At 41.7% G+C, this 25,608-nt stretch overlaps 1 protein-coding gene across 1 annotated transcript; it reads left to right on the top strand.

Moving 5' to 3' along the window:
- The first annotated feature begins 1,635 nt into the window (after positions 1–1,635).
- LOC126400282 (alpha-1,6-mannosylglycoprotein 6-beta-N-acetylglucosaminyltransferase B-like) lies at positions 1,636–25,146 on the top strand. Its single transcript, XM_050060842.1, has 18 exons — positions 1,636–1,808; positions 2,241–2,296; positions 5,420–5,535; positions 10,130–10,259; positions 10,354–10,502; positions 12,448–12,512; positions 14,455–14,628; positions 14,734–14,901; positions 15,041–15,210; positions 15,386–15,517; positions 16,268–16,401; positions 18,203–18,345; positions 19,353–19,508; positions 19,726–19,872; positions 19,968–20,084; positions 20,193–20,267; positions 20,426–20,586; positions 20,677–25,146. The coding sequence occupies exons 2-18, from the start codon at positions 2,271–2,273 to the stop codon at positions 20,873–20,875; spliced, it is 2,262 nt and encodes a 753-aa protein (XP_049916799.1). The 5' UTR covers positions 1,636–1,808; positions 2,241–2,270; the 3' UTR covers positions 20,876–25,146.
- Positions 25,147–25,608: the final 462 nt, after the last annotated feature.

Genomic DNA, 25,608 nt, shown 5'->3' with positions numbered 1-25,608 from the left:
GAAACATTACTTTCATGCCTTAAAAATCAGAGTTAAATCTGAACTACGGAGAAAGTGGCGTTGTTACAACCATAGCTTACCTGGTCTCCCCTAAATAAGCAAAAAATGAGCAAAAATGGGATGGAGGTGGCCTATGTAAGAGTAATTTATCTGTTTATTAACTCAAAGGTCCCTCTCCATAAACAGCATGAGCAGATTCACCTCAGCTGACATGGCTGGTGCTGTCAGTCGATCAGTGTTCAATGTTCTGGCTACTTACTTGCTGAGGGGACGTAGGTACGGCATCTGGGCCCTTAAGTAGACTGCTAATTGCATTCATGGCCTATTTTGTAAGAGGCTGATAGGCTCCTTGTTTGTAGCATCACTGTACTGCATGTCAGCTGATACAGGTAACATATGTGTCCTATCCACAGGCAGATTATGAGACAAGGGTCCCTGGGTACAGATATGCAAAAGGCCCACCACCTCTCCTACACAGGAGCAAGACACACAGGGTTTGTGATGGTTTCGCATCTTTTTGTTGTCATTATGTGGTTTTGTGTGTCTTTGTGCTCAGTTTGTCTCTTTTTGATGTAAATTTGTGTCTCCTTGTGGTTGTTTTGTATCTCTGTAGTCATTTTGTGTCACGTTGCAGTTCCCTTGCATCTCTTTGTGGTCTGTTTGTGTGTGTTTGTGATCATTTAGAGCCCCTTCCTGGTCAGTGCATGTTAATTTGGGTGACATTTTGCAAGTAAAGGCGAGGAGGGCCCTGACGCTTGTGGGCTCCTGTGCCTCTGCCTGGTAGGCCTGTTCAGTAATCCATTCATGGTCCTATCTATCTCTATCCAATTGGGATGTTACTAATGACTTAAGCAGTGTGGAAACTTTTGGCTTGTCCTCCTGATTACAGATACATGCTTATTCTCATTATCATCCCTTTCAGGCTAGGTCTGCCAGTACACCTTGGCACTATGGTGCCCTCCTCAGGTACCTGGGAGACTGTGATTTGAGCCATGATCAACCTGTGTGGCTTTTCACACTTGTTTCCAATCTTAGTGCCTTTCACCAAAAGTACAAGTTTCATAGTTGTGCATGATGTATAAAAACAGTATTGCGATTAAAATAAAAACTGTTGAGGCTCAGAGACACAAACTTCTCTTTCAAAATGTGAGATGGTTTCTCTCTCATACAAATCCATGGTCCATTCTAGCACTTACAGCTTGAAACCTCCAAAGAAATAACTGCATTAATTCATGTGTGACGGAATTATTTGACGACTGTGTTACAACACAGTAAGTCAGAATTGCAATTTAACTTTGATTGTTATCTATAAAGTTTCCACTGGGCATTTTCCTGGATCTATTATGATGTTTACTATTGTGACTGTCATTAAATTTGTACTGTCTTTTGTCTGTATTGTGCCATTCAGTGCCAAAGGTTTGCACCATTTGAGCTATTTAAATGAGCTCCCTGCTTGAGTATCAATTCAAAACCGAGGCTTAAGTCTAGCCAGCGGGACTGAAAGAAACTGTGTCACCCAATAGCGTGGGCTCCATTGTATCCGTGAAAGGCCTAAGCAGCACTCTGGGTATTGTTTTCTTTAAAGGGGAGTCAGGTTACCTTGACAACCGCAGGATGCCTACCCATAGGCCCTGGGACAGAGAAAAGACACGGCCAGAGAAGGAGGGAAAGAAAGCGAAAAGAAACAAAAAAGGAGGCGAGATAGGCTACTTCCCAGTCCAAACTTTATTTCCTTTTTTTTTTTAAGTTTGTGTGTTTTGAAAACAGGCCCGATGGTTGCCAGTGGGTTAAGACGGAGACCCGAGGAGGTGAGGATGTGTGTGTGTGTTTGTGTGTGTGGTTGTGCAGGTTTGTCTTTTACGCTGAGCCGCTGACATCTCTGTATCTGTCTCACATTGTCACACAGCAGCAGTTTGGTTTTGTTTAGGTTCAGTATTTCTGTCAGTGTAATGAACATGTTCAACACACTTGCAGAGAGACCGCAGGCTTAAACGGCTTTCATGGCCAGTCATGCTGGCAACAGCATTACTTTGATAATCTATTTATGCCTGCAGACGTTATTGATGCAATTCATGTGGAAAGTGTGACCGTTCATTTGCAATATAAAGAAACCACAATGGACATTTAAAGCTTTATCCAGAATATGAGTGGAAATAGTGTATGAATTATGTTTTTCTCTGCCCAAGTCATGACTATACATTTATTACTTACTGGGATTTGCAATGTGCTTGTTTTGACAGTGAGATACAGCATCCTGTAAACAGCAGGCCATGCATGTTGCACTGCGGCCACGCAGGTAAGCCTCATCATCATTAGATCAGTGGCTAATCAGTGGACAGGAAGTAGCAAAGCTGTACAGTAGCAACAGTCCATAATTACCTTTTGCTTTACTTACTTAGCTCATTCATTCTCATTTTGACAGCTGATGTCTGAGGTCCACCTCACAGTGACTAATGTGTAACTGATTATATTCATAATCACATCTTCCCTTTACATGGAGCTGGATATCCCCAGCATGTGACATCACCAACAGTAGCTATCAGGCCATCACAAAGTAACCTGTTTTCACATGATTTACAGCTCTGCTACTTTTCCATACCGTATAAACCCTAATTCAAAGACATGTGACGTCGCGATGAGTGCTTTGACAACTTTGATGAAACACAGATTGATAGAATGAAATGGAAATAATTTGTTTGGATCAGAATCTGGAGCTTTATAGGCAGTGGGAGAGCCTTGAAACTGTTTGTGCTTGGCTACGCTGTGTTTCTTTGGGTAAGGGTTTGTGGGTTTACTGGCCTGATGAAAGTGAGACCAAAGTGACTGCTCTCTCTGCCCCAGTTATACTGACGCTTGGAGCCCATGTGAGCAGTGAGCAGACACGTGCTATAATCGCACATCACGCTTCAGATATTTGTTTTGACACACCAGGGTCCTCACGTGAAGTCATGGAACAGTTTAGTTCTTCACATTCTCTGTGTATTTGACGAAAGACAAAGTCAGGCTGTACGTTTTTATTGCGTCAAATCTGCTCTTAAAATCAAATATATGAAGTTAAAAGGGGATTTAACTGGCTGGTTATGACACAAATTGTTAAAAGGTGGTATTTTATGTCATGTTCCATATATGGCCAATATACTTACAAAGAAAATACACCGATGACATATCTGGAGATGTTACTGTACCTTATAGCCTACCTCTGTGTCTGTGCTTATTAAAAAATATCATGCACAAAACTGGGCATGTGCAAAGATTGTAGCTCAACTTGTTTGAGAAATTTGATTTTGTTTTTTGTTTTTTACCGCTAAAACTAGCACTAGTAAACCTAGTTAGTAAGCTAACAGGGAAGTCTAACCTTAGCTAACAATAACAGATAAATGCTCGAAATTGTTAGCTCAAAGTGATAATATCTTGACACCGATAGCTTGAATTAATGCATAATTACTAAAAATGGTTGGCTTAAAGTATAAATGCTTGAAACTGATGTTAGCTCCAAGTCATGGATAAATGCTTGAAATGGTTTAAAGCTTAAAGTTAGGGATCATTTCTTCACACGGCTAGCTTAAATCAATGGATAAATCCTAAAAATTGTTATCTCAAAGTACCCTAATGAATAAATGCTTGAAGTGGTTACTAGCACATGAAATTACTAGCTAAAAGTAATGGATAAATGCTTGAAATTGTTGAAGTAATATATGCTTGAAATTGTTAGCGCCAACTAGGCTAAATGATATGTCCTTGAAATTGTTAGCATAAAGCTAATTCTTGATGCTGTAAGCTTAAATTAATGCATAAATCCTAAAAAGTATAATCCTAAAGTAATGAATAAGTGCTTAAATTGTTATCTTAAAGAAGGTATAACACTGTTAGCTTAAAGTAAGGGATAATTGCTTTAAATTAATGGATAAACACTTAAAATTCTTAGCTAAAAGTAGTCCAATGGATGAATGCTTGAAATTGTCACTTTAAAGTAATTTAAGGTATAAGTGCTCGAAATTGTTAGCTAGCCTACAAGTGGGTCCATGTCATTGGTCCGACGGCCCATTGGTCCGACATCCCATTAGTCCGACTGTCCGCGGTGCTGAACGGCTCCCGGAAGGGGGTATTTCTACCTTGATGGTGCGCCGCGACCAGCTGGGTCAGCTGGGAAAGGCTTGAGGCGAAGCAGGCTCACAGCTTATGTGTTTGCCACTTTCTTTTTCATTTTAACCCACACCATGATCTTTTCCTAACCCTAACCAAGTGGTTTTTGTGCCTAAACCTAACCAGACCTTAACCACAGGGCATCATGATGATTTCGGAACGGACTTCGGAACAATGGGTTTAATATGGTCGGAACAATGGGCTGTCGGACCAATGGGCAGTTCCCCCTACAAGTAACGTTAACTGATATATCTTTGAAATTGTTAGCATAAAGTACTGATACATTCTTGACACTGTTAGCTTAAATTAATGCATACATCCTAAAAATTGTTTTCATAAAGTAATGGATAAGTGCTTGAAATGGTCATTTTAAAGTAGGTATAAATGCTTGACATTGTTAGCTTAAAGTAATGGATAATTGCTTGAAAATGTTAGCTTCAAGTAAGGGTTTCTTCACACAGCTAGCTTAAATTAGGCCTAATGGATAAATCCTAAAAATGTTATCTCAAAGTAGCCTAATGAATGAATGCTTGAAGTGGTTAGCTTAAACTAGGTAGGCCTATATGCTTGAAACTGTTAAAGTAATGGATAATTGCTTGAAATTAATGGATAAGCATTTGAAATTGCTAGCTAACCGCAATGGGTAAATGCTAGAAATTGTTAGCCCCAAGTGATCCAAGTGTCCTTGAAATTGTAAGCATAAAGTAATGATAAATTATTGACACTATTAGCTTAAATTAATGCATATACCCTAAAAATAGTTAAAATAATGAGTAGTGGTTGAAATGGTTATCTTAAAGTAATGGATTTAGGTCAATGGATGGTGAAATTGTCAGTTTAAAGTAAAGGATAATTTCTTGACACTGTTAGCTTAAAGTAAGGGATCATTTCTTGACACTGTTAGCTTAAATATGTGGATAAATCCTAAAAGTTATTATCTTAAAGTAACCTAATGAATTGCTTACAGTGGTTATCTTAAAGTTGGTATATGCATCAAACTGTTGAAATAATGGATAAACTCTTAAAACTTAGTTTCTGCCAGTCCAGGCAAGATGAATGAATAAACTTAATCAAAACCGACCTTAACGCTGACACAGTTCAGTTACATGAAAAAACTGAAATCGATTCTGTTATGAAATCTGCATATAAACAGTGTTCAATGACATCCAGTTTGAAATAATCACATTCAACAGGTGGTGTCATGGGATTCTTGAGTTGGATGTTCTCTGTTTGCTGTAGCATTTCAAGAGGTTTCTCTGTGTATTGTGCCCTCTAGTTGTTGCCTGGTGCTCTGTCTGTGCCTGTCTTTATCCACCCTGCTGCTACAGAGCCTCTGGGTGCCGATTGAGATGACCAGGGATGAACCTGCTGGCAGGTCACCTGAGGAACAAGGTAACATACACACACAGCTTAGTTTAGAAGTGGACAGTTAAAAAACAGAAGCCTTAACCTTTTTAATAGTAAAACATGAAACATCCATGTGTTCCTAGACAAACATGGTGTTTGAGCAGCACTGATTATGAATAACGTATAATAAGCACATCATAAAATTATAATCTCATTCAGATGTGATGTCTTAACACCAAGTGCTTATTGTGGAAATAGAGCAGCATTACTCCAGGGGATAGAACCTGATCTGACTGTCTTCCCAGTGTCAGATGAAGCTTTGTACACAATTCGCGGTGGGTCCTCCCATGTTTCTGACAGTTGTGGGTTTGCGGCCAAGATACCCGTGCTCCACTCAATTGTCTGCCTAAACTGTATTTAAGGGGGCAGGAGACAAAGTTGTTTGGGCAAAAGCTTTTTTCCTGGTTTACAAGGAAGAGACAAATGTTGTCAACATTCTCCTCCAGAGTGTGTATGTGTTTCTGTAAAATCAGCGTTCTTTCTTTTGCACCCAAGGAATAAATTAGCATATTCTGGTGCCGTGTCTACCCCAGGCTCAGCAAGCTCCACTCGGCTCTGTTTTAAATGGTTCTCTACTTAATGTTCAATTTGTTGTTTTTGTTAGGGATCTTAATTTTACCATTTTGTTTGTATCATTCTGATATTGGTTTAATTTTCAATCAGATCAATTTAGATAAAAAATATAATCTCATACAGATGCTGCACAGTTAGTCAATGTAACCATCTCACGAGGGTTAAAAAACAGACGCACAGATTTAATTCAAGGCATACCAAGACCACATTGTTTTGTAAAAGACTCTGATAAGATCAATCCGATTCAAAATGTAATCACATACGAGGACTTTTTATCTAAACATCCTGATTCGTTTCTTCTCAAATTCAAGGAAATTTATCTTTAGCAGAGAGTAAAAACCACTGGTGCATCTCAGCCAGCCACAGGCCCACAACTGGTCCGTGCTTTGAGAGACCCACCACGAGTTGTGTACAAAGAGCCAACCAGCCATGGTCAACGGTTGTGTTGGAAAATATGCCACATGGGGGAAGCTGTTGGTCAGCGTGCACAATTAGTCCAGCTCAAATTTAGAGGCTTAGCTTCGATCAGCCACTTTGAAAAATTATCCGTCTGACCAAGTCAGTTGATGTCGTATCCAAACTTAAATTCAACCCTGGCTGCGGCAGACAGGAAGTTTGTATCAGTGGGTTGCTTTTATTTTTTTGAAACACATTGTTGTTCTTTAAAAACACATAATAAAGAGCTTTGTACTGCTCACTTTCTGTCTCTCCAAATTTGACACAAACATTCACTTGGACTCAAGGATGAACTGGTTAGATTTTTGTGGTCATAGCTCAAAGGTTAAGGTCAGGGTGATCTTGCCTTGTCTCGTTCTTGTGAACATGATACCTTAAGAATACCTCAAGGAAATTTCTTTGAATTTGGCACAAACTTTCACTTGGACTCAACGATGAACCAATGAGATTTAGGTAATCAAAGGTCAAGGTCACTGTGACCTTGCATCCATTTCACTCTCATGAACGCAATATCTCAGCAAGACCTCAATAGAGTTCTCTCCAATTCGGTACAAACATCCATTTGGACTCAAGAATTAACTGACTGACTGAATTTGGTGGCCAAAGGTCAAAGCTCAAGGTCACTGTGACCTCACAAAACATGTTTTTGGCCATAACTCAAGAGTTAGTACGCTAATTATGACAAAACTTAACACAAATGTCTAATAGGATAAAATGATGAAGTGATGATGTTTTATATCCAAAAGGTCAAAGATCAACTTCACTGTGACATCATAATGTTCTGCAAAAACACTTTTCTGACCATTACTCAATGTTATATCAGGAACAGAAGGGGAGACATTTGGTCAGACACTGAATCTTGGTGCCCACCTTGAAACTGTGCTGACTGTGTAGATCTTCTGTGCTGCCAGGGGAAAGATGTGTGTAAAGCATTCATGTTTTCACAGACATGGATGTAAACTGTAAGTGAGGTATTTGCGGAGAGTTACGGCCGCAAAGCAGTAACTCTAGTTTTACTTGTCATATGACAAGTAAGTAAGGGTTGCACACATGTACCCACACACATTATTGTATTAGCTGCACAAACACACCTTTAGTGTTTAAACTGTTTTGTCACACTTATATGTTATAGTAGTTATGTCATACAACTGGCATTAAGATGTTACAGGATCACACCTCTTCTCTCCCATTCATCTGTCATTGCATCTGCCCAAAGGGCCCCTGGGCATGTAAGTAGTGATATGCTGACAGTCAGCTGAACAAATACAGGTGAAATGACATCATCAGTCTGGTGGATTTCACATTTAATCAGAGGTCAAAGCTCTGTCCCCAAGGAGATCCTTACTCTGACCTCAGATCAACCCTAACTCCACCAGCCTCCCCCCGCCTCACCAAGTAGAAAAAACACAGCGTAACTTGTCTTTCCCAACAACTGTTTCCAACCATCCTGAGGCCCCCACTATAACACTTAATATTTTTCATACAGTGCCAACACATGCTTCATAGAAATATTTCAATCAAGACAGCTTTGATCTGCCATCTCAAATGGCTCATTTAAGCTCCTCCAGCAGGCTTTTAAAACACAAAGTCGATGTTTTTACGGTTATAGCAGTGGTTCTCAAACTTTTTCTGCCATGCCCCTCTTCAGAAGCCCTGGTTATCCATGCCTCACCTGACTCTACGCCCCCTAAGGAGGCATGCCCCACAGTTTATGAACCACTGAGTTATGGCATGTTTGGTAACTACAGTCGAATTCCTGTCAACTAGCTATGTAGCTAGCAGAGAGCTTAACTGTGAACACCGCTACTTCAGATCAGTCAAACACTTTACACTGGTCGACCTTTCAGAACAAAAACAAGAGGTACTGTAGTTTGTTAAAAACAGTAATAACATATAGACACTGTAACCCACATTTTATGGCCTTAAATGCAAAATGCATGTTTTTCGGTGTGGGTGTCTTCTTTGAAGACACTTTATAACTGGTTAAGGCAGTGGTTTCCAAACTGGGGGTCAGGACTCCCTCGGGGTCTCCAAGATAAATCTTAGGTGTTAAAATGTGATTAAAGAAATATGAACTAAAAAAAATACATATTTCTATCACACAAGATTATGTTTCATTCATTTAAAATTCAGTCAGGACCACTTTAGTAAAAGAAAACTTTATTTCCATTTGCAGTATTATATTTGGTGGTATCATTCTGTTCTGGGGCCTCTCTGCCTTTCCTAGGCCTATCCAGAAAGCCTAAGGTGGAGAGAGCACACCTCTCTGCCCTTCCATATGCCTAGATGAAAAGCCTAAGGTGGCGAGAGCACACCTCCCCTCCACATGCCTTCATGGAAAGCTTAAGGCAGAGAGAGCACACATCTGTGCCCTTCCATACGCCTGTGTGGAAAGCCTTAAGGTAGAGAGAGCACACCAATCTGCCCTTTCATGCGCATACGTGGAAATCCCTAAGGCAGAGAGAGCAAACCTCTCTGCCCTTCCATGTGCAAACAAGGAAAGCCCAAGGCAGAGAGAGCAAACCTCCCTGCCCTTCCATGTGGCTACATGAAAAGCCTATGGCAGGGAGAGCAGCAGCAAAGGCCCCCCGGGAACAGAACAGAGCAGCATCAATGACAAACAGAAATGACACTGATAAGTCAGACACAGCATGAAAAGGAGAAGCTGGGGTGAAGGCGGGTTGCAACGCAGCTTGCAGAGGAAGCAGCAACAGTAGGCAGGCCAGAGCAGTTTAAATAGGGTAATTGGTTGGGTAGAAAGGAATCATGTGATCTATCAGCTGACTCCCTTCCATCAACCAGCTGCTCCATGAGTTGATTGGGCTGTTTGAGATCAACTGATGTAGCTGGGATGTAAGCTGAGCTTGACATTGTGTCCTGCCTGAACTAACACTATGCTCAATTTGTTGTTTTTTCCCTTCTAAAATATTGGACATTTTCATCTCTTTAGGCCTCTAAAAACTAGGAAAAACCAAACTGCTGACTCCTAATTTCTGCATCAAGCTCATTCCCTGTGACAAGAGGTTGCAAAGAGATGTTGCATTATTTTAAGGGGTCACAAGCCAAAAAGGTTGGGAAGCACTGGGTTAATGAATGCACAGCACATGTATGTAAATATGCTGTTTGTGAATAACTTGAGGTCAGCAATTTGAGCTTAACACTACATTCAACAATGAAGGTGTCTGAGGAAACAAAACATATACATACAGTATGCCTGTATATATATGAGTGTATGTGCCAGTTTGTGTGTGTGTGAGCCGTCCTTGAAACCACAAAGCTCTAGTTACAATCAGAAATATTATGTTATCAGAAAGTATAACATCTTTATCTGTCATAAAACATGGAAAATACACTTAGCCCTAACTGCTGCTTTGTTTGCAGTAGATCAGGTTAAGAAAATAGCATTACATAACCCTGCTGTTTCATGATACACAGAACAAGATTTCCCATGACATAACACACAGTATTACTACTTAAACATTGTGATAGGGGGTAGCATATGATACTGTACATACACGACATGCCATGTTGTATTTACTTTATGTCACAGGTCAGCGTGGTCCTGGCTTTCGCAGGCTGGCTCTCCGCTTGGAGGCTTTGAACACTCAGGTGCAGAGGCTGAGCAGAGAGAGAGATGTAACTCAGCTGACCAAAGATGATCTCAGTCTGTTACTACAGAGGTATTCAACAACATCTCTCGTCTTAACATACAAACAGAATATAGCTTATTGTATTTGTTCATATAGTATGGATACATATGCGCTTGTTCTCCAGCTTTAGACAGGACCAGCAAGGCTTAGCCCGTTTGGTGGAGAGGGAGTTGAAGAGAGTGTCTCAGAGGCTTGACCAGCTCAGCCGTCATCAACACCATCACCATCAGTCTCACACACCGTCTCCACATGATCACCTCGGATTACACACAGGTAAAGCTCAGCCCAGACCTTCATGTTTGTGACCACCCCCAGTGTGGGACTGATAAAGTCTCATCTTGTTTCGTCTTGTCTTAACTTATCTTAAATCATCTTATCTGTCTCTTAATAAACACATACCTTTTGTTTTTACCTTCTTGATAATGATATACATTTTTAAAGATTTTAGAGTTGTTTCGAAGTGTTTTTAAATCTGAAAAGTCTGAATTTATGACATGATATCATCAAAACTGCACACATCGTATGCACAATGCTATGTGTTACATATGACATTTTTGCTCAAAGTGTGGCCTGCGACATTTGAGGCTTTGCTTCTGTTGGGGGGTCCGGTGGATCCTCTCCTGGCACTTTTTTTTTTTGGATAAACAAGCTCTGTTTTGATGCTTTTTATGCTCTTTGGGACCTTCTTTATAATCAAAGTACAAAAAAAATCCCAGTGTGGGTGTTTATTTTTACTGTGAGTTAGAAAATTGTCGGTGGGCCACCCGGCACCCTAGTATCACTGATCTATGGGGTCTAAATTAGCCTGGCTGAGACCCCACACTCCGTTTTAGACTGAAAAGACAGGTGTATTGGGCTATCACATACAAATCTTGCCTAGTCTTGCTGTAATTTTACGATGCACTTTGCTTAAAGCAGCCCATTGTCCAAGCTAAAACAGAGATTTTAGGGTTTGTTCCAGTTATAACATGCTCTAACATTCTGGCTACACCAAATAAATACACTCTCCCCTCCCTGCATGTTGCCAGCTTCAATAATTGCAAGCTTCTCTGTGGTTTACTGCAGTGGTAGCGTGATACTCCGAGCCAAATGCACGGTTCATAGCCTCAATAGAGGTTAACCACACAGTGAAATTAACAAGCTGTGATAATGGAGGGTGTGAATGGGGGGGTTAAAGGGCAGTGGGTGCAGGTGGTTATGGGGGATGAAGTCCTTGAATAGAAGTTTAACAAGTCCCACAGAGCCAGTGTCGATCAACTGGTTGTGGGGAGCGGAAAAAAAGTTTACATCTACGCTACGACCCTCCTGAGAGGTGTCAGGTGAGAGTCGGGTTATGCACCCTGGTTGGCACGCGAGGGGCTGTGTGTGTGTGTGTGTGTGTGTGTGTGTGTATGTGTGTGGGCAGTGGGGATGAGTGGCTGCCTCCTTTCTTGAAAAAGGGAATTCATAAAGCACAGGCCACACAGACACCATACCGTGCGTATGCAATGGTACACACTTGTCGACATGCACAATTATGCAGTATGTACGCACATGCCACCCGCATGCACACAAACACACACTTCCCCATCACCAGCCTGTTCGCCCCTTACCCTCCTCCTCTCACATTACCTCACACTCATAAAATACGACTGAATTACCCAGGAGTCCTTTCACCAACTTGTCTACTCATACTCATGTTTTTGCAGAGGGAGCACTTTTTTCTTTTTTGCCATGCTCCTATAGCGTATCACTGTTTTTAGGCTTTCACACTTCTGGTTTTCTTATCTTTTTTTCCCTCTCTTTTCCTTTTTACTGTGTTGTTTTACATAGTTAAGGACTGTGTATTTTGGCCGGGGCGAGCATTGTAAAAGGGTATGTTTTGAGGAGGCAGGTGGGTCAGGTGTGTGTGAGCGTGTGTGTTCATTCCAGTTGATTGACATTGGCTGGAGATGGTGGGGGGGCTTACGGGAAAGGGCCTCTGAGAACACACTGCCTCTACTCTAATGCCTCTTACACGCATGGCAGCACTATACATCGTGCTGATGGCTGCTATTCATTGTGAACATTTCAGCGGAGAGGTTGTATATCAAAGTTATTATCCACTGTTCTTCATTACCCACGTTGAGTCGACTCCACAATGTGCTTTTTGTTACTAAAGCCAGGATTTGGGAATAATGATGCATTCAAAATGGCCACATAAAGAAAAACTGTGTGACAGCTAATATCTTACCCACAGGGCCCAATGAGAGGTGTGAGGTGCCAATGGACCCTGCGTATCCGGTGTGTGCGGAGAAAGTGGAGGTGAGAAAGTGGAAATATATGGTAGCATGAAATTAATGGCTCTGTGTGTGCACTGTTTTAGGTGTATCGAAGTGCTTAACTCAACTTAAAGGGACAGTCCACCCCCAATTAAAAAATACACATTTTTCCTCTTACCTGTAGAGCTGTTAATCAGTCTAGATTGTTTTAGTGTGAGTTGCTGAGTGTTGGAGATATCGGCTGAAGAGAAGTCTGCCTTCTTTTCAGTATAATGGAACTAGTTGGCACTCAGCTTGTGGTGTTCAAAATGCCCCCCAAAAATTGGAAAACTCAACAGCAATGTCTCTTTCGGGAAATCATAATGGGTTTCTCAAGATCAGTGGTTCCCAACTCGTTCAACCCCGGGGGTCCAGTTTTCTCCTTGGTCATTAGGTCCAGGTCCACACAGTTTAATGTATTCAGTGTCATATTTGTATTTGGCCATGTTGTCCAGCTAGTTTGCTGCCTCTGTCAAAGAGCTGTCCGTTAGTCACTCACTCTACAGCAGGAAACAGCACTTCATAGCCAAAGCTCTGTGTCGGAAAATCACTGTACTTCAAAATAAAGTGTGTTTTTACAAACTTGACACATTGGCGAGTCACTTGCAGTCCATTAAGAGTGGACCACGACCCACCAGTTTGGGATCACTGGGAGTTTGTTGTGACCTAAGCCCTTTTTAAATAGGAATTGTGCAAATTTGCAGGAAAGCCCAATCAGTCTTCGTTCAGCATTGGCAGTATAAAAACAAAATCGGGGAATGAAGCAAAATGCCGCCTGCCTACTTTTGTTTATACAGAATGCGACTTTTTCGGGGCAATGGGGAGCGTGAGCAAATAACAAAACGTGTAGCTCAGCGTGTGACATAAACAATGACGCGGCTGATCAGTCCTTCTGCGATTCCCTCATAAGTTGACGGTTAATGGCCTCTTTGTTTGCGAGGGCAAGGAGGGCATGCAATTCCTTGTCTCCCCAGTGGCTCATCTTTACAGTGTCTGTCAGGTTTGTGTTTCCCTCTTGCTACTAGCTGCTCATTCCTGCTATCAGCCGTTTCCTGTTAGTCCACCTCCAGTGGGTCGCACGTGAGGCATCGTCAACAACTCCTCCCACAAGTCATCAACAGCCCCTCCCACGGCGGAAGGGTGCCTTGTTCTTTTTAAACCAAAAAGGTTCTGCCAATATGTTTACCCCTTTGCGCTGGAAATTGGGCACCTCGGATCAACTCGCCAATCCAGCTGCGTGTCTCAATGCTCGCAACATTCGCTGAAAATCTGGCAGTGTAAAAGGGGCTATTGTTTTCTTTCTACCGCACTACACCCACCAACTGTACCACTGCACTGTTCTTTCACAATCCACCCTACTGAAGGAAAGAGGATTTCAAGTTACAGCTGGTTATAGCTCTGCCAGGGAAGACAACATTAATGTTTACATCTTGTGCTGGTACGACCACGAGCATGAGTAGATGTACAGTTCCTGTACATTGTTTCTGTACATAGGTGTAGTTCAAAAGAAAATAGTTCCTGCATGAAACTGCTCACAACAAGGTCTGTGGATTATCCTGAGTAACCTGTTTATGATTTCTGGAAAAAGACATTGCTGTTGAGTTTTTCAAATGTATTTTTTGGTACTTTGAGCACCACAAGCCGAGTGCCATCTAGTTTCATTAGGTTTGAGAGAAATCAGACATCTCTATGGTTGATATCTGCAACAATCAGCAACTCACACCAAAAAAATCTAGGTTTATTAATAGCGCTACAGGTAAGATAGTAAAGCTATGTGTTTTTGATTTGGGGTGAACTGTCCCTTTAATGTTGTTTGTATGTAGTTCCCAGTATATGAGCTGGATATGGAAAAAACATTTTAAAATCATGGCTATTACAGTATAGCATGATATCACTAAAAATGCACCTTGTTATTTTGGCTGATTTAATATCCGTCTCTCTGGCAGTTCCTGCGGGCCCATTGGCAGTCAGACTCCTGTTATGCCTTTTATGGAGTGGATGGTACGACATGCTCCATACTGACATACCTTAGCCAAATAGAGGACTTTTGTCCCCCTCGTCTTGGAAGAAACCACTCTGCGCTGCCATGGCACCAGAAACCTCCCTCTCATACACAGAAGGTACAAACACTGTATCACTACTATCACTATACTGTAGAATGATTAAGCTCATGATCTACTCCACTAAAACACTACTATCATTTCTGTTTCACGCCATACATACAGGCTGAGATACATACAACTCTGAGCCCACTGTATGAGGTCATCAGCAACAGCAGTGGTCCCGCTGTAAACTTCATCCGATCCAGAGTGGAAAGGATGTCTGAACGGTGGATACAAGCTGCTCTGAGGATGAGGCAGAGCAGCAACAGGACAGTCTCGACCCAAATGAGGGTATAACAACGAGATATTACCCCAACATATGTTTAGAGGTTATCAAAAACACCCCTGTGTGATTATGATGTTTTTGTAAAGGGTTTTTAGTATCCATTAAAGTTGGATTTGGATTTTATAACGCACCCACCTCCTCTAGGTGCTGCTGTATCCTGGGGCCCTGGCTGGGAGTGTTGGCCAGCGTTTTGAAGCCCTGGTGGAGAGAGGGGGTCCTCTAGGGGAGCTGGTCCAGTGGGCCGACCTCAGCGCCTGTCTCACAATCCTGGGCCACAACTTAACCTTCAGCACCTCACAGCAACAACTCCACAGGTTGGCACCACTGTCATCTACCACTACTTTCATCTGACACAAAATGTTTATTGGCAAAGTACTGATTACACATATGAACAAAGTTATTTGTAGGTGTTTAGTCTTGGATTACACTGATATGATGATTGATGTTGAATGATGCTGGTGTGATGTGTGTTTATTGTGATTGGTCCAGCCTGGTAGGTGCTGCGCCAGGGCGAGGCAGTTGTCCAATCCAGAGGCCCCTGACCTTTGACCTCATCTACACTGACTACCATGGCCTTGCTCACCTTCAAGGCACCATGGGACTGGCTTTCCTGCATTACCAGTATGACCACAATTTGTTTTTTAACGAACCAGCACTCCTATATTTTCTATGATATTTTACATTTACACAGTTTTTAATCTCTGTAAACAGGAATATTCATATAAATGCAGAATCTGTGGGCAACAGTATACGATTTAGTGTCAGAAGTGTTTTAGTTTGCATTTGTAGTCCAGGTGACATCGACCAGTTACAAAAGAGGTGGAATGCATCAGCCAAAATGCAATCTCGGAACACATCGGCTATCATTTGATGCGGAGTTAGCTTTTTTCTAATTTATCGGCATTCATATGCGGATATCTGCCTTTATGAGTCAAAATCATTTGTGGACCTGTCCCAAGTTGCTAATTGAACCATAAATAATGCGCAGTAGAGGAGGTCTTGGCCCAGATATCCGCTGGCTTCACTGGATCTCCTAAAATATTGGTCACAGAGGCTACGTTGGCGTCAGTTTATAGCCAGTGGGTTGCAAGATTGCACAGTTTTATGCATTTTGCAATGAGCTACAAGTGCATTTAATGGTCCTTTGGATCAATGCCTTTTGTGTAATGGCAGATAAAAGATGTATAAACCCTGACCTCTATTTAATGATTATCATAAATGAAAAAGCCACATTCTTGTAAGCCCTTAAATAAGAGTCACGTGATAGAGGCAGCATTACACACCATAAGTTGTTAATATATTAATAGAAAACGACTGTGTGTCAATGTAAGATACATTTTCTGATCAGCTATTTTCAAAAATTCATTCCAGGTGTCGCTTCAGAATCCTGGACTCCTTTGGCACCGAACCAGCCTTTAACTTGGGGAGTTATGCGCATAGTCATGGATATAAAACGCTGTGGGGCAGCTGGGGTCTGCAACCTCTGCAGTATATGACCATGTTCCGTAAGTCTGTGTATGTATTTGTGTGTGTGTGTATGTGTGGACGTGTATGTTGTGGGGACATAAATCTGTTTACACAGTCACATTGTGGGGACTTCTCTTCCTTTCGGGGACATGTCCCCACAATGTAAATCTTTTAAGTGTAGACTGAAGACTTGGGTTACAGTTAGGGAGAGATGGATGGAAACATAACTCTGTGTTTGTGTGTGTGTGTGTGTGTGTGTGTGTGTGTGTGTGTGTGTGTGTGTGTGTGTGTGTGTGTGTGTGTGTACACATGTCTGTAATCATGCAAACATGTGACTCAACTGTGACACTGTCTGATGGCAACTCAGTACAGTACATTGATTCAAAATAACAGTACCTATTTCTCAACACACATTTCCAGACATATTTATATCTTGCTGCCGCAGCACTGATCCTTCACATGCACCCCTCTAAGCGTCTTCACAGTGAGAGGATTAATAGCTGAGGTTAAATAAACTCAGTGCCCAGACTGAGCTTTCATTCCAACACCTCTCCCTGTCATCTTCCCCACCCTGCCGGGAGATGGAGACAAGCTGGACGCCCCGGGCCGAGAGCCGCCTCAGCCTCTAACACTGTTTATTTGTCTTGCTGAGGGGGAGACAGGGATGGATGTTAGCTGACGGTGGGGAAGGTGCAGAAAGAAAGAGACAAAGACACAGGAAGTAGAAAGAAGCCTGAGAAAAGAGCGGGCGGGTGTTTATGCTTCTGTTTTGAAATGGGGAAGAGGAGGATAGTTGACTAAAGGACACTGAACAGACAAGCAATGAAGCAGAAGTGTATACAGGCACTGAAACACTGAAACCAAGAAACTTCATGCATCACAGCTTCCCGTCACACCCCCACATGTTGCATGATTTTGATCGTATCAGTCTGCTGTTGCATATCTCTGCTAATCTGATAAGTGAGCCTATACAGGTGTAAGAGACAAGCAAGGACAAATGAAGCTGAAAAGGAGCCAGGAGGAAATTAAGTGCTGCTGTACGGGTGAATGAGGAGAGATTTGGCTCAAGTCTTTTAAACATGTATCTTGAATGACACACACACTGACAAATGTTGTAGAAGTCAATGTGATGCTTGCACACAAGTCCACACACACACACACACACACACACACACACACACACACACACACACACACACACACACACACACACACACGTACACTTTTGCTGGCACATTCCTATTAAAGTAAATACTCATCTCTCACACCTTCTTTAGTGTGTCGGAGGGCAGCAGGGTGGCAGCTGCCTATCCAAACAGCCAGACGTTCTCATTTCCTTTAACAGCTGATTTATACTGCTCAGCATGTTTTTCCTCTCTCACAGAATTTTAATCTCGACTGTTAAAGGTCCAGTGTGTAGGATTAAGGGGCATGTATTGGCAGAAATGGTGTATAATATTCATGACTATGCTTTCATTAGTTTATAATTACCTTAAAATAAGAATCATGTTTTTGTTACCTTAAAATGAGCCGTTTAAATCTACATACAGAATGGATTCTCTCCCATGGAGTCCACCATGTTGTTTCTATGGTAGCCCATAATAGAAAAAACTAAACACTGGCTCTAGATAGGGCCATTTGCATTTTTTTGTCTTTTTTGCCGCTGTTCCCCTACACGCTTGGCACATGGGACAAGTTTCAGTTCTGCAACCTCACCACTAGATGCCACTACATCCCACACACTGGACCTTTAACTACAATATTCCTGGCCTGTGCTGTCACTAATGCCTGTCCAAAAGTAACCTCAATTTTAACTGTTCTGTGATCTGCTGTCTCTAGCCCATACCCCTGATAACTCCTTCCTGGGCTTTGTGAGTGAGGAGGCAGTGAGCGAGGAGGTAAGGGAGGATGAGCTGGAGCCGGACACCTTCAGGAAAGACAGGATAGCGGTTGTCTACGGCAAACAGGACTACATGTGGCAGGTATAATGACCGAAAGAGTATAGTGTAGAAAGTTAGCAAGAAAGACAACTTAGTGTTTTTGTATATTCTTGTCTTAAAAGGATAGTTTGGATTTTTTGAAGTGGGGTCATATGAGATACTTACCCATAGTCAGTGTATTACCTACAGTAAATGGCGGCCTGCAATGCCGTCAGACTGGAGAAGCAGACAGGCGTACCACCACGGAAGCTAAGCAATGTACTGCTTTGGATGGGGGCAGCAGCAAAACATCTTAGCCATCTTAGTCATCTTATAAAAGCCCCACTTAAAAAAAACTAACAGTTTGAATGAGTGTTATAGTTAGAATATTTTCACAGCTTTACCTTGCCGTCAATCAGCCCTGTCTGTTGGGGAACTAATACCGTCATTTCCATCTTTCCATCAAAGTCCACCAGACTCCTTTGACAAAAAGTGATTTTACCTCGCAGAACACAAAGAGCTGCTTGTCTACCGCTGCCTTGATCACTTATACTCTAAAAAATGATTCATGAAGTTAGTAGATAATGCTTAAAATACAGAAGTTATTTAGTATAACAGATGACGTTTGTCACATTAAAGTGTTATAGTCAGTTGACAACGTATTTTCAAGAGGTTAATATTTTTGAGTTGGATGGAATTGAAATACTTTTTGAAATCAAAGCTAAATATGTTGGTTGTACCAAACTAATTGAGTTTGGTAAATTATAAAAGACTTGTAGGATTTACTCAATAATGGAGTTGGTACTACTTTAAAAGATGCATGCAAACTGTTACCTTATTTTTTCCAAGTTAAACCAATGTATTCTTTTTTAGAGTGTAGTCTGTGTTAATGTATGACTTTGGTGTTTTAAAGGGCTAGATCAGATCCACTGAAGTGCTGACTGCCATCTATTGTATGTAATACACTGACTATGGATCAGTTCCTTATACATCTCCACTTGAAAAAATCTGAACCTTCCTTTACGGTACTCTGAGTCCTGTGTGTTTCTGCATGTTTGTGTAACTATCAGGGTAAATCTGAGTATGTTGAGGTGATCAGTGAAGAGCTGGAGACCCACGCTACAGTCTACCAGCCTCCAGGTCACACCTCCAATCTGCCCAGCTTCATCAGAAACCACGGCCTGCTGACTCAGGAACGCTTCCTGCGACTTCTCCGCAGAGCCAAGGTCAGATAACAGTCAGCGAATCTGAATCTTTAGAGTGCATCTAGTTTGTCTCAAGTACATTTGTAGATTTATTGAGAATTTGTGGCGTGATAATGTCGGACTGAATTGAAGCCCAGTATGGATGCTTATCCTGCTTGTCCTGCCTTGTTTTTAGGTTATGAAAAATCCTCATTAGGATGCAAAATAATGCGTCTTCCTTCTGATGGTTCTCTCTCAGGTGTTTTTAGGTCTTGGGTTCCCCTACGAGGGTCCAGCTCCCATTGAAGCAATAGCCCTGGGCTGTGTCTTCCTTCAGCCACGATTTGACCCCCCACACTCGTCAGACAACAATGATTTCTACAAAGGCAAGCCCACCACAAGAGAGGTAGGTCAAACTGAAAAAAATTACACATTGAATTGAGCATAAATATTGTACACTGATTTGAAGACATAACGACAGTAAATAACTTTGGATGACAGATCTCCTCCCAGCACCCTTATGCTGAAAAATTCATCGGCAAACCCCATGTGTGGACTGTAGATGTGACCAACAAGACTGAAGTACGGGAGGTGGTCAGAGCCATTCAACGCACAGAGGTGGTGACCAGAGAACAAGCAATCATACTGTACATAGACACAAACCTTGTAGTCTTTTGAATTTAAATAAGAGCAGCTCTGAATAAAAGTGCATGTGTGTTTTTGTAGGTGAAGCCTTTCACTCCCCGAGAGTTCACCTGCGAAGGAATGCTGGAGAGGGTTCACACATATATTGCTCACCAGGTACAAAGTTGGCGCAATGTAGACCTGTTGCAGTATTTCTGGTGCTTCTTCTACTAAATTAGTCTAGTTGAATATGAAGAGTGAGTTTTTATTCCTTGGATAATGGAGAAATAATTCAGTTGTTGTTTGGTTTCTTTCTTTCTTTTAAATCCCTCCAGAATTTTTGCAGTAAATCCGTCCCTACTTGGCCACCAGAAAGCACTCTAAGGGTGCACTTGGGTCCCCTGGGGCAGTCATGCGTAAGCGTGTGTCGACGGTCCTCCCTTGTGTGTGAGCCTGCTTTGTTTCACCACCTGAACAGTCCTGCTGCGTTTATCAGGTGAGAAATCAGTGGGCACAAACATGCCATTTGTGCTGTGTGCAGCTGAAAGTAAATACGCTTTCATTTCCCTTTTTTTTTTTTTTGCAGACTCAAGATCGGCTGCTTCAGCATGGAACAGGAAGTCAACCATCTGTTTCCTTCCTACAGCCCGTGGGGCCGACGCTGCGGCCTTCAGCGGGAGCCTCTGCTGTTCAGTTGTGCCGGCTCTGACCCCTCTCACCGGAGACTGTGTCCCTGCAGAGCTCACATACCTGGACAGGTGGCACTGTGCCCTGACTGCCTCTGAATGACACTGTGAAAGAACTCAGGAAATAGCAGGAGGAGAAGAGGAAAAATGTGATATGATAAAGGCAGCACCAAAGAGCTATCTGCAATGCATACTGTATACATAGGTAAAGATTTGATCTCGACCAAAGAGAGACGGCTGTCCTGCCAATGCTTTTGAAAGCTTTGTTTGTAGATCTCACGCCAATGGTGAAAGATAGAGTATCTGCACTCTATTTTATTATCATGTGCACATTGAAATGAGTTGAAAACCAACTGTCAGTGCCCCAGTAACTGAGTGAAGGGGTCATCTCAATCAGCATCCCTGCCATTTAGTTTTTTACAACAATTTTAGTTAATTTATCACAAACACATGAAGGTGTTCATCCCTATGGGAATGGACCTTAGTGGTCGCTGATTGATAAGTGAATATAAGAGAAGTCGTGCCAAATAGGTAAAGTTAGTTTATATGAAAAGTCAGAATATGACAGGGTGCATCCACTTGTGGATTTATCCGGTGCGATTGTTATAGACAAGTCTTTGTTGGTATTTTTTCGTGACAGTCATTACTCAGGAACCAAAACTGAATGAGTACTTCACCCCTGAAGGACCATTTGTATGTCAGTTACTCACCTCGTATTAAGCTGTATTCATGAACGGTGAACGAAGAATCCAAAAACGTAAAAAAAAAATTTTAATTAACTGAAAGTTTTAGGGGTCCACATTTGACATCTGCAAAACTGCACCAACCATCCATTTACAAACTCTCAGAATGTGTGCAGTTTAATCCAAGTCCAGGGATGGCTGGTTATCCACTAATCGGAAGATCAGCGATTCGATCCCTGACTCCTCCAGTCTGCATGTCGAAGTATCTTTGGGCAAGATACTGAACCCCAATTGCTCCTTATAGCTGTTCCATCAGTGTGTGAGTGCATGTGGATGGTTACTGAGTAGCAGGTGGCACCATGTATGGTAGCCTCTGCCACTAGCGTGTGACTGTGTCTGAATGGGTGAATGTGACATGTAGTGTAAAGAGGGCTTTGATTGGTCGGAAGACTAGAAAAGCTATACAGGTACAGTCCCTTTACCATGTATTATTTACCCAGTCATATGTTCAGTACTTCTCAAACACATGGATTTGTAAACAGATGTCTTGATACTGTATTGTTACTGCTGTTGTTAAACACGAACCCCTGTGACATCAATTTGTCAGGAAATTTTCAGCTTTTTTGGATTCTTCGTTCACCATGGAGACATGCGAGAAACAAAAAGTTTTCTTACCGAATCCAACGTAACACTGGGTGAGTAATTGATATACAAATAGTCATTTGGGTGGTGAAGTATTCCTTTAAAATGTTGAAGGATGATGAATTCAAGGCCTGGTCATGCTGCAGAATAAAATCCTTCTTGTTTTTGTAGCTTTTCCTTGATCCCTTAAGCAAACAGTCTAAATGAAGGCAAGATGCACTTTAGGGAAAGGTGTTAATGTGTATTTAACTTAATCTAAGTGAGAAGTGGCACTTATGACTCTAAAGCCATTTAATTCTCTTCTCTGGTTCCAGATCATACTCCGTACAGGGCACTTCAATATTATGCTAAATAAGTATCCAGTCATTCATTTGCTTACAGTAATGTATCACGCCGGTCAGCGTTGCATGGGATTACCGCTCATGTAACCCCTCGATGCATTACTGGCTGCAAATATTAGCCCGGGTCTCGGAGGAGAGCGGGTGACAGCCTAAGTGATGAGGCTCATTATCTGAGTGAATCATGGATAACCTCTGGATGCCTTTGGGAGGTCACAGCCATATGACCATGATTATACTGTCATATAAGCCATTGGTTCCCAACCGTCTTTGACTAAGGAAACCCCCTCAGCTCTGTTTTAATCCATGCCCCCCGCCAGTATAGGCAGAACCTCATTGTTTGTCTTTCAAACACATATTTTGCGTCATTTAGAGCGGGAAAAGAAGTCACTGAAGGCAGGATTAATTATGTTTTCTTGAGTTATTTTACTAGAAATTATGATTTTGATCATAACAGATGACTCACTTTGCCCTGAGTTCTTGCATTTGCTCCAATATTATTCCTTGACTGCCTCATGACCTATGGATACTTAAAGCCTCCCCAAGGGTGTTTTGCACCCCAGGTTGATATGAGCAAACATGGAAACTTTACATACAGTAAGTGAAGTGATTTGGCTACATGACGCATGCATAGAGACGTTTAAAGCCTGAATGTCTCCATTTCAGAAGCCTCAAATGGTCACACAGACTTATCCCATCATCCTGAAAGAAACAAATGATAACAAGTAAAGGCCAGACTACAGCGTTGTAAGTGATGGGGTGCTGGATTAACATGGCGCAGCTGTTACCAAAGATGGCTCCAACAATGGCAACAAGCTGCTATTTTGAACCGGGTCAATGTGAGGTTTTTCTTGGAAACAACGCACTCGTGAATGTTAATTGGCAGAGCAAGAGACCTTTTCAGCCCCGATACACTTCATGTGACCAGAACATATTGTCACTCAGGGATCAGACCGCTCAGGGCTGCGACGACAGGACTGCTCGACAATGTGATTGACCAGTAAATGCCTGTGAAACGGTCCATGAAAACAACACTTGTGATGACTTTGGTGGACTCTGGTGAATTCTTTGGACCTGTCAGATGTGACTTTTGCTTAATTAGCTGAGCGGTCCAAAGATGATGGAAATGAACTTGTGTTCATGTCAGAAGGCTGTTTGGATTAAAGGAAAATAAAATTTGCTTTTGACTCACAGGGACGCCTCTGAAACTAATTTTTGGAAAGTGATGTGTCATTTCTGGATGAGTCATGTTAATTCATATCACTTACATGGGGTATGGCGTATAAAAGCTGTCACTCAACTCCCAGGGGGCTGATAGAGGGTTCAAACTAAGGGTTCAAAAACAGCGGCGAGTAGATATGGAGCAAATGTGTAAATGTGAACAAAGGTTTTAGTGTTCCACGCGGCTGCCTACTGGAACAGTACAAAACTGACAAAGTCCTTATGTTTGACGCAAACCCATATGTTGATATCCAGTGTGATATGCTTTGAAAAGACAGTGATATGTATCATCTAGCTAATTGTTGTCATCTGGGTAATTGTGGTTTGCTGCAAATCAGTTTTATGCTTAAATAATTTGATTACAGTGTGGGTTTCTTGTCAGATCAGAATCTATGTGAATGAAGATAGATAGATAGATAGATAGATAGATAGATAGATAGATAGATAGATAGATAGATAGATCGATCTGTGGTCACAGTGGTGCTTTAAGCTAAATGCTAACACTAGCATGGCAACATGCTAACAACAGGACCATTTCGACAGCCCAAAATTTGGACCATCAGTCCGAGAAAAAAAAAAAAAAAAGTCCCATTGGACTGAAAGCCCATTTCTCTGACAGCCCATTATCAGAAAAAACAAACAGCCATTGCTCTGAAGTCCTGTTTCTCCAAAAATACACACTCCCTGCAATTAGCTTCAGTTTCCTAGCAGCGTTTGAGCCAACGTTCCCAGTTTTTACCCACTCTTCGCATTTCCTAATAGCATTGTAGCAACTGAACTAAGGTGTTTTTCTGCAACGTGTCCCTGCATTTCCAGTGTCTTTTGTGCCACCAAATGTGAACTATTAAGCCAAAACATAATTTTTTTTTAACTAATGGGGCTTTGGAATTTTGGGCAGTCGGAAAAATTGGCAGTCCCCTTCACACAGCAATGCTAAAATGCTAATGTTTAGCTGGTATATTGTTTGCCTTGTTCATTCCTGTAATTTAGCATATAAGCATCCTACCTGCATCCTGCTAGCCAGCACTAAGCCCGAACACTTGATCCCAAGAGGGATATGAACGCCTGTACAACCATCCAATGGTTGAGATATTTCAGTTTGGACCAAAGCGATGGACTAACGGACAGGCTGACATTGCCATCCATAAAGCCATACCACTAGCATGGTTAAATATACTGGACTCTGTACCCATATGCCACCTCTGCCTGTTGAAATAACGATTAGACGGTTAGAAAATAAGAGATGATTGATGGAGGAGAAAAAAAAAATCAAAACCCTTGAGAAACCAAGAGAGGAAACATGAACCTGTGTCAGGGTCAGCCAGACATCATGGAACGTTCACGCTCCAGTAGAGGTTCAATAATGTTTGTCTGAGTGCTTTTTAATTTTACATGAGAGACAGGAACTTTTTTGGCCACATAGGGACTCGCTCTCCTTGCTCCTATACCTTTTAACTGTGGAATGTGGTGGCAAATCAAACTTCACTGCCAAGAAAAATGAGAGATCGTATAGAAGAAAGCAATACGGGAGAGTTTTAAATACATTCAAACCTTTAACCTGTGATGTGTCTGTCTCTTTATTTGAAAGATAATTTCATTCTGACAACACCTTGTGCTAAAGAGAAGTGAGATAACACTGTTTTTTCAGACTTCAATGTTATTTTACATGCATGACTAATTTATTTAAGAGTTGGGGATGACAAAGCACAAAAGTAGTTTACATTTAGTCCAAAATGATTGCACTGTATCAGGATCAACTTCAAGAACAGACATAACTCAACCGTGTCTTTTTCTTCCTGAGAGTTACTGGAAAATGTTGTAACCACTCAGATTTGTAGTTATTGCTGTATTATATTTTCACGACTGTTTCCAATCAATCACACTGTTTACACTGAGTCTTCAAGCGTTTCCCAATGTGCTTCTTGTCTCCAATCAAACACCACTTCAG

The sequence above is a fragment of the Epinephelus moara genome, chromosome 13 (genome assembly GCF_006386435.1).
Source record: "Epinephelus moara isolate mb chromosome 13, YSFRI_EMoa_1.0, whole genome shotgun sequence".
NCBI classification, from domain to species: Eukaryota; Metazoa; Chordata; class Actinopteri; order Perciformes; family Serranidae; genus Epinephelus; species Epinephelus moara.
Note: the sequence above shows the minus strand (reverse complement) of the source record. Positions and strands in the feature narration are given on the sequence as shown.

Excerpts from the sequence above, each read along its gene's own strand:
- LOC126400282 (XM_050060842.1), top strand. The coding sequence starts at position 2,271 with ATGCATGTTGCACTGCGGCCACGCAG. Across the intron at positions 14,629-14,733 it reads CTCCCTCTCATACACAGAAG|GCTGAGATACATACAACTCT; the intron begins GTACAAACACTG and ends CCATACATACAG. Across the intron at positions 19,873-19,967 it reads GCAAGCCCACCACAAGAGAG|ATCTCCTCCCAGCACCCTTA; the intron begins GTAGGTCAAACT and ends TTTGGATGACAG.